Genomic DNA, 8,508 nt, shown 5'->3' with positions numbered 1-8,508 from the left:
GAGTGATTAATATGAAAAACCCAAGGGAATAACATTAAACCTGATGATTAATATTAAATCTTAGGAACATAAACCCTAATATTAATAAACCTAAGGGATTATTATTATAAACGAATGGGATTATAAACTAAAGAGATTAATATTAAACCATAAGATTAATGTTATAAACCGTAGGTTTAATATTAAACCCTAGGAATATAAACCCTATGATTAATATTAAAACCTTAGGATCAATATTATAAACCAAAGCGATTACTAAAAGCATTGGACTAATATTAAAAAACTAAGTGATTATAAACTGAAGGGAATAACATTAGACCCAACGATTAATATTAAACCCTAGGAATATAAACCCTAAGATTAATATTATAAACCTTAGGATTAATATTATAAAACCTTAGGATTAGTATTAGAAACCTAGGGGACTAATAAATATAATGGATTAATACTAAAAACCCAAGGGATTATAACCCAAGGGAATAATGTTAAACCCAAGGGTTTAATATTATAAACCCAAGGTATATCAACCATAAGATAATTATTAAAAACCCTAAAATAAACATGGTCGACTATCGTTGACAATGGTTGATTTTCATATTGACACAATCTTTGTCAATACGATGTTGGACCATGATTGAACATGATTGATTTTCATATTGAGAAAATATTTGTCGCAATGTGATGTTGGACCATGGATGCCCATGTTTGATTTTCATATTTAGACAATCTTTGTCCCAATGTGACGTTGTACCATGTTTGGCCATGGATGACCATGGTTTTCATAATGTGACATTGGACCAAGAGACCATGTTCATCATAATGTGACCATGATTATTGACCATGGTTGACCATGATTAAGAATGGTTTATTTTCACATTGAGACATCTTTATAACAATGGGATGTTGGACCATGGTTGATCTTCATATTGACCATGGTTGACCACGATTGACTATGATTTATTTTCATTTGAGAAAATATTTGTCACAATGCGGCATTTGACCATGGTAGACCATGATTGAAGAAGGTTGACATAGCTGATTTTCATATTGAGACAATAATTCTTATAATGTGATGTTGGACCATGTTTGACCATGAATGGCCATGGTTGACAATGATTAACCATGGTTGATTATCATATTGAGACAATCTTTACCACAATGTGATGTTGGACAAAGAGACAATCTTCGTCACAATGTGAACATGATTATTGACCATGGTTGACCATAGTTGACAATGATTGACCATTGTTGATTTTCACATTGAGACAATCTTTGTCAAAATGCGACGTTGAAACATGGTTGACCATGGTCGACAATGGTTGACCATGGTTGATTTTCATGTTGAGACAGTTCTTTCACAATGTGATGTTAGACCATGGCTGGCCATGATTGACGATGGTTGATTTTCATATTGACCGTGGTTGAGCATAATTGACCATGATTTTTTTTTATATACAATCTATGTGATAATGCGACGTTTGAATAAATATTATAAACCTTAAAATGAACATGGTTGTCCATCGTTGACCATGGTTGATTTTCATATTCCCATAGTATTTATCACAATGCGACGTTGGACCATGGTTGGCCATGATTGATTTTCATATTTGTCACAATGCAACATAGGACCATGGTTGATTTTCAGATAGAGACAATCTTTGTCACAATGAAACATTGGACCATGGTTGACCATGAATGATATAGATTTGTATGCATTAATTATTAATGTGACAAATCCATATAAGTTTTCTGAAAATAAGTATTGATAAAATATCATTGAAATAATAAGCTTTGTAACAATTGTAATGATAGTTTTATATGAAGACATTAATGCATTAAGTAATGAAGCCATATATAATTAAAATGAAAATGTTATGGAAAAAATGTAAATATTATTGTTAACTTTTACGAAAATTAATAAGTGTGAAAATTTTAATATGTCATTTTTTCTTTTAAAAAATTTATTATCAACGAATATAAATTGAATCTAAATTAATTTTAAACATGGTATATATTATTAAATTTTTTTGTAGCTAGGTCATATATATATATATATATATATATATATATATTAATGATTCTACTAATCAAACTATATTTTTTAATGTGGAGACAAATATTTTTATCACTACAAAATTATAGTGTTTTCTTGGCATTCATGTTTGATTAGTACTGCAAGGAAATATACACATACCACACCTTTTCCGCCTTGGTACAGCCTTGGCACACTTTTCAAGATTTACCTTTTCACTTATTGCAATTGCGATTCTCCGTGAGTTTTGTTAATAAAGACCTATATCGCATCCGATATGCAATAATGCGATTTCAGATCTCAAAAATTATTAACTGCGCCACATAACACCATCGGGTCCACTCCTTTGTATGTTTCATTACATATCTATCATTGTTCTTCTCTCGAAATATCCAATGATTCACATTGATTTCGGGTTGACCACACACACAGGGGTTAACTACCCAATAAAGCGGTTTCCCCACTGCAACTCTCTACCATGCGTCATGATATGTATGGAATCGGTTGATCAACACTCAAACCAGTTAACATCTAGTCCTCGCGTGAAATATTGCCTAAGGTTATAAACCCACCTTTTCTCTGTGTTAACTCCTGTGCTCCTTCACTATGCAATGACCATCGATCTATGAGATCGACGGTTCTCGCTCTTTGTCATCATGTCGTTGATCTATAAGATCCAACGGTTCTCGTATATTGAAACCACACTTCTTCGTTTGTCCCTTTAAATTGACTTTAATTAATTCTTCAGTGTTTTCTCTGTGTTTTTGGTTTTTCTTCAGTGTTTCTTTCTTCAACTGTTCTGCTACTCAATTCTCTCTGAGCCTCAATCCTCTACGAATTCCCACTTCGCTTCCTCTCTAGAGCTTCGTCTGATTCTTCAGCTAGATTCCAACATCCCTAATGACTCCTTTGAATCATTCTCTCCTCTACTAGGACTTTAGCACTGGAACCATGGGCACTAAAGGGTAAAGCTCACAGTATAATTTTTTTTTAAAAGCACAAAAGTCCATGTATAAGTGTTGGGACTTTACGGCTGGAACCAGGGGTACTAAAGGGTAAAACTCACACTGTAAGTGTCTCGAGATGAGTGGTCTGGGCTTACAAAAAATTTAAGTTTTTTTAACAGGTTTAGGACCATCAATAGAAGTATGTTGTATTGTTCAAACTAAATAATGATTGATAAAATTAATAAATTAAAAAAAATTAACAATGATTAATAAAATTATAATTTTATAACATTTTTAAAATAAGGATAAAATAACCTACAAAGGTCTTTTATTTATTAAATCATTTTACAATAACAATATTTTCATGTGTCCTGCCTATGTTGTTTAACTCAAACATGAAAGCTTGAAAGAAAAAATTGTGTTAATGATAGTTATTAAGTAGGCATTAATATGCGTGCATTGACTAGTCAATAAGTATTGCTTTTAGCGATAACGATGACTTTCGCTTTTACTCTGAGCATGAATAGAGAAATTGTTATCGTATTTTATTAAAATAATAATAAATGAAAATTATTATTATACATGTTTAGATTGATAATTAAAAGAGTTGAAAATTCATAAACACAAGAAGGTTCGAAGAAAGAGATGATCTCACATAAACATTTGAATTTTACATATAATGTTTATTTCATAGACTCCCACTCTGTATAGCTACACGTTACTTGGCTTATCAAGATGCCTCATCTTATTCAATAAATTAACAGAGACTTGAGCACTTTCTAAACCAAAGTCAATTAATAAAAAATATACTGAAACCCTAAATGTTTCATAAAGTGAACCTTTAGAGAAAACCTAAAATGTTTGACAAAGAGACGATGTCCACCATTGCTAAACAATGACTATGGGTAAAGAAACTCTGATCAATACCCAACAATTCATTACCAGAAAGAGCTGCGTAAAAACATAAACCCAAATTTTTCCAAAGTGAAGTGGCTACTATTGTCAACTGTTGAAACTCTTTCGCAGGAGGGGCACATGGTAATGGTTGATGTAGGCTTGAGAGGTGACGACATTTTCAAAGCTTTCAGTTTTTCCACCTCTATGTGAAGTTTTATGTTCTCGTCTGTAAGTGCCTCATTATATCTCTTTAGAAGCTCGCAGTCCATTTCTGTTTTCTTAAGCTTCGTCCTGAAACAAATTCATAACATTTAATTAACCTATAACAGAAATGAGTCAATAAAACTGTCAACACAATAGGATCTCCATCAGATCAAAAGTTTTCTGAACTATAAATTTGCACAACAATTGATTTCCAAGTCATTCTTCATAGTTACAGGCCAAATTATGTAGTTGTTGATTATAAAATGGAACTTTCCATATGAATTTCGACATGCAAAATACAATGAATCAATAAAGGACTAGAGCTAACCTTGCTTGTCTATTCTGGAACCACACCTCAACTTGTCGATGGCGGAGATTCAACTGTAAGGCCAACACATGCTTTTCCTTCTGCGGAAGAAGAAGAAGTTACATCAGCCAAAAGCATGACGAAACACAAATGATAGAGCAGTAACCTGTAAGTGAATATTGTGTATAGAAACTTACAGGTTCAGGCACCTTCTTCTTTCTGAAGCTTTCTTCCAAAACAGCACATTGTTCTCTGGACAGTCTAAGCTTCTTCCTAGAACAACCCTCCTCTTCTACATCGCTGAGCACCCTCGACCAAACTCGGTCATTCTCCAACTCCTCACCATCATCTTGTCTTTGCTTGATCTCCGCATAGTCGTTCCCAAGGTTAATCGCCTTGGAATCCATGGTGTTGTTGGGTGACGACACATCAATGTTGCCTACATGGAGGAGGCCAATTGAAACATCTGCATGGAGGAGGCCAATTGAAACGGTAAGTGACAGCTATATGTAATTGAAATTGTTAATGGTTGCCACGCTAAATCAATGTCTTACAACTCTCTGGCCACGTTTCGTATAGGAGAATTGAAACGGTGAGTGATGTGTAGGTGGAATTGAAACTGTTGGTGTTCCTAAGTTAATTGAAATGGATGGCAATGGTGATTCGTACATTTCACAACCATTTTTAATCTTTCCATTTCATCTTAATCATAATAGGTGGCGATTAAAAAATGGTATGGTAAATGTTTTATCATGCTTTGTAAAAAAAAAAATTAAGTATGCTTTACACATGTGATTTAGACATGCAAGAAAGTCATTGTTGCATATTTCATTCATTGATTTAGTGATGACTATGAGAATATACTGGCATCTTTCAATTCATGCCATTCAATCAAAAGTATTAATTAAGAAAATGATTAAAGTGCCCAACTTCAATGGGAGGGACGCCTACCGACGTAACTATGTGGATTCCATGACTAATAAAGGAACTGCCAATAATAAAAAACAAATGAAATTCTACGAGGTGAAACATCTATTTTATTTAACATAAAGGCGTATTGATTTATTTTATTTAACATAAAATCTTATTTAACATAAAGTCGTATTGATTATTTCTGAATAGTGAGTCCTTGGTTTGGATTCGAGAAGTGCAATTCCATGGCATCAAAAAGTTTTAAAAGCTTCAAAATCTAGGAAAGATAATACTAATAAGATAAAAACTGGATTCAGTGATCACTAGTAAGTGTGCAAATAAATTTAGGAAAGATAATACTAATAATATCAAAACTGGACTCTGTGATCACCATTAAGTGTGCGAATAAAAAGGCATCAATATTTTAAAAGAATAATCATTTTGAAAAACTGTTTGTTTTGGTAGGAGATGGGTGTTGGTAATGTGCTTCTGTGTAAAAACTATTTCCAGTAATTTATTCCAAGTTTTCGATTGAAAATATAATTATATTACCATTTCCCTATTGGAATATCTTCATTTTCGGTCATCTTCATTCACCTCACTTCCCAGAATGGCATCATGAACTATCTATTGGTTCCACGTCATCGACATATCAGTAGTGCTCAATATAGGCTACATCAATGAATAGTTGTTAATATATTATTCACTTTTTGATGCAGGAGCATCAAGGCCATTTTTCATTTGTAAATATGTGATAAAGGGGGGTGTGACATTTTTATTATTTTATTAATCTATTTGTAATAAAATAGGAGATAATTTGGAAAAGTGAGGATTTTGTAAATATTCTTTTATTGATTAAAAGGATATGAGAGAAATAGTTTAGGAGAAAAATTAGAGATTAGGAATTCTATGTATAGGACTTTGTTGAGTCCACACCTAAAATATAGATTAGTTGAGGATTGGGTGGAGAAATATTTTGACTGAATTAAATGCATTATCTATGTATAAATATGAGGGGTTTTTGAGAGGATAAAGGGACATTGAGATTGTGAGTACAGTGTAAGGTTTTCTACTTGGAAGCCTTAGGGCTTATGTAAAAAGGGCCATCGATTTGCATATCTGGCCAGGAAGAACAAGAATTGTAAGTATTTTTTTATGATAAATGTGTTTATAACTTTATTGGCGGAATTGTATTTATTTTCAGTGATTGGAATGAAACCGAAGTTCGGTGTAGGTTAAGATTTTAATGCCAGTTTGGAAAGGTCGATTTCACTGTTTGTACAACACATTGGCAGATTATATATATATGAATATCTGCAATATTGAACAAAGGTATATTGAAGTCGTAAAAGTGTAGGACATGATGAACGATGTTCTCATTTAATTTTAATGGCTTGGTAATGTGTATGAAAATCGATTCTGGATTTTTAATCGATTAATTGTGATACTAACTTGTGAGGAGGTTTTAATTATTGGAAAGCGCTTCAGAAATTAAGAGTTGTTTGCGTTAAAAGGACCAATGAATAGCATCATTTGTTGGAACAGTGTCAGCTGGAACAAATGGTGCTGTTGTGAAATCGATTAAAAGGTAAATGTAGAGGGTAACCTATTCGCTGTAATGATTATTCCAAATTGAAATTGAATCCATAAGTTTGTATTGTCATCCTGAACGCTGTCATTAGAAGATACAATATTCACAATTCCGGAATGAATGCATTGGTTGAATTATTAAACTGAACGCTGTTTAGATGGTGGCTCGACTGCAATTGAAAGAAGGATTGCACGTTGTATAAAAATTCAAAGGTAAAAGGTATGCGGAGCGTGTTAAAACAATAACCAATTGTGTAAATCATAGCACAATCGATTTGTTGAAGTGTGGAACCAGAATTGAATCTGGTAATTGGAAACTGAAATTAATAAAAAACGCAGAGTTCTGGTATTAAACGCAGAGTTCTATCAAATGATCGGACAATCTGTCCATTGGCAACGAAACAATGATGTATTGAAATGCGAAATGAAGAAATTATGATGGAAATTAACTTGCAGTAAATTTTGAAATCGATCTGTGGTATTGCAGCATAAATTGCTGTGTTGAACATTTTCTGATGGATGGAGCAGGCGAGGCGCATTCTAAATGAGAGGTAAGCGCATTTACAAACATGTGTTAACATTATGGTTGGGCATCATTGCGTTTTGCAGATATGTGAATGAGTTGCCGAATGAAACGCAGTACTGTATATTTGAAGCTGTTTTGACAATGAGTTGAAGATTCATTTGCAAAGATGTGAAAGGCGCAGTAAGGACGCTGGCAATTTGATACAGAAACGCAGAACAGTATGGTAGTAAGGGCATATCAAGGTGAAAGGCATCCAAGTAATCAGAAAAGCAATTGATGAATTCGACTACAGCTTGGCAAGTGGTAAGAATGTCTTCTGTTGTATTAAATAGAGATTGAAGACAGATTTTCAAAATCTGAATGACTGAATGTTTGAAAAGGGCGCATTTGAGTAAGGATTAGTCTAAGCATTCCATTGCTTAAAATAATGTCAAATTAATAATTGCGCATTTGGTCATGTTTATTGGATTAATGAGCATGTACAAGATTTGACATTGGGATTGAAATGAAGTCTCTAAATTGGATTGAGAATGTAGACTGTAGTTGGATGATGTGTATAAACACATGAGCATGTTGATAATTATGGTTGAAGTTAAATGTGAAGAAAAGATTCCGCATAAATGGCATAGATGTGAATTTGCCAGGAATGTGAAATTACAAGCTTCTGCAAATCTAAATGGGAGAAAATTGCCGCGTGTACAAGTGAATTGGGCAATTATTTGAGGTGCATGCTTTATATGTTAAAGGGAGAAAGTTCCTGGGTAATGCAAGCTTCAGGCTTGCATCAATTTTTGGTATCAGAGCTTGGCTCTGTTGAATTGAAAAATGTTTATTTTATGAATAATGGCAAGAAGGTTTGTTGAACTGAAATGTATCTTTGAATGTGTTCAGAGGTTTAAATTTAATATTCAAACTACACAAGTGAACAGGATTGCAGGGAGGAAAAGATCATGCAACATCTTAAGAGGTGAGACGATTTTTCTGATTTGAAATTTGTGATGAGAGTTTACAGTTGCAGAGAAGATGATGGTAGTGAACCTGGCATTCAGCTAAAGGCTGGATAAAGAGGACAATTGCAGTGTCCTGAAGAAGA

General features: G+C 33.3%; 1 protein-coding gene across 1 annotated transcript; it reads right to left on the bottom strand.

The window, feature by feature from the left end:
* Positions 1-3,917: 3,917 nt before the first annotated feature.
* On the bottom strand, positions 3,918-4,794 carry LOC149261039 (homeobox-leucine zipper protein HAT9-like). Its single transcript, XM_089367359.1, has 3 exons — positions 4,585-4,794; positions 4,409-4,488; positions 3,918-4,167 (listed from the first exon to the last, which is right to left on the bottom strand). The coding sequence occupies exons 1-3, from the start codon at positions 4,792-4,794 to the stop codon at positions 3,918-3,920; spliced, it is 540 nt and encodes a 179-aa protein (XP_089223485.1).
* Between the last annotated feature and the right edge of the window lie 3,714 nt (positions 4,795-8,508).

Source organism: Pinus tabuliformis, chromosome 6 (genome assembly GCF_031772625.1).
Source record: "Pinus tabuliformis cultivar Carrire ecotype Pingquan chromosome 6, CPIR1, whole genome shotgun sequence".
Classification (NCBI taxonomy): Eukaryota; Viridiplantae; Streptophyta; class Pinopsida; order Pinales; family Pinaceae; genus Pinus; species Pinus tabuliformis.
This window is presented reverse-complemented; position numbering and strand designations above follow the sequence as displayed.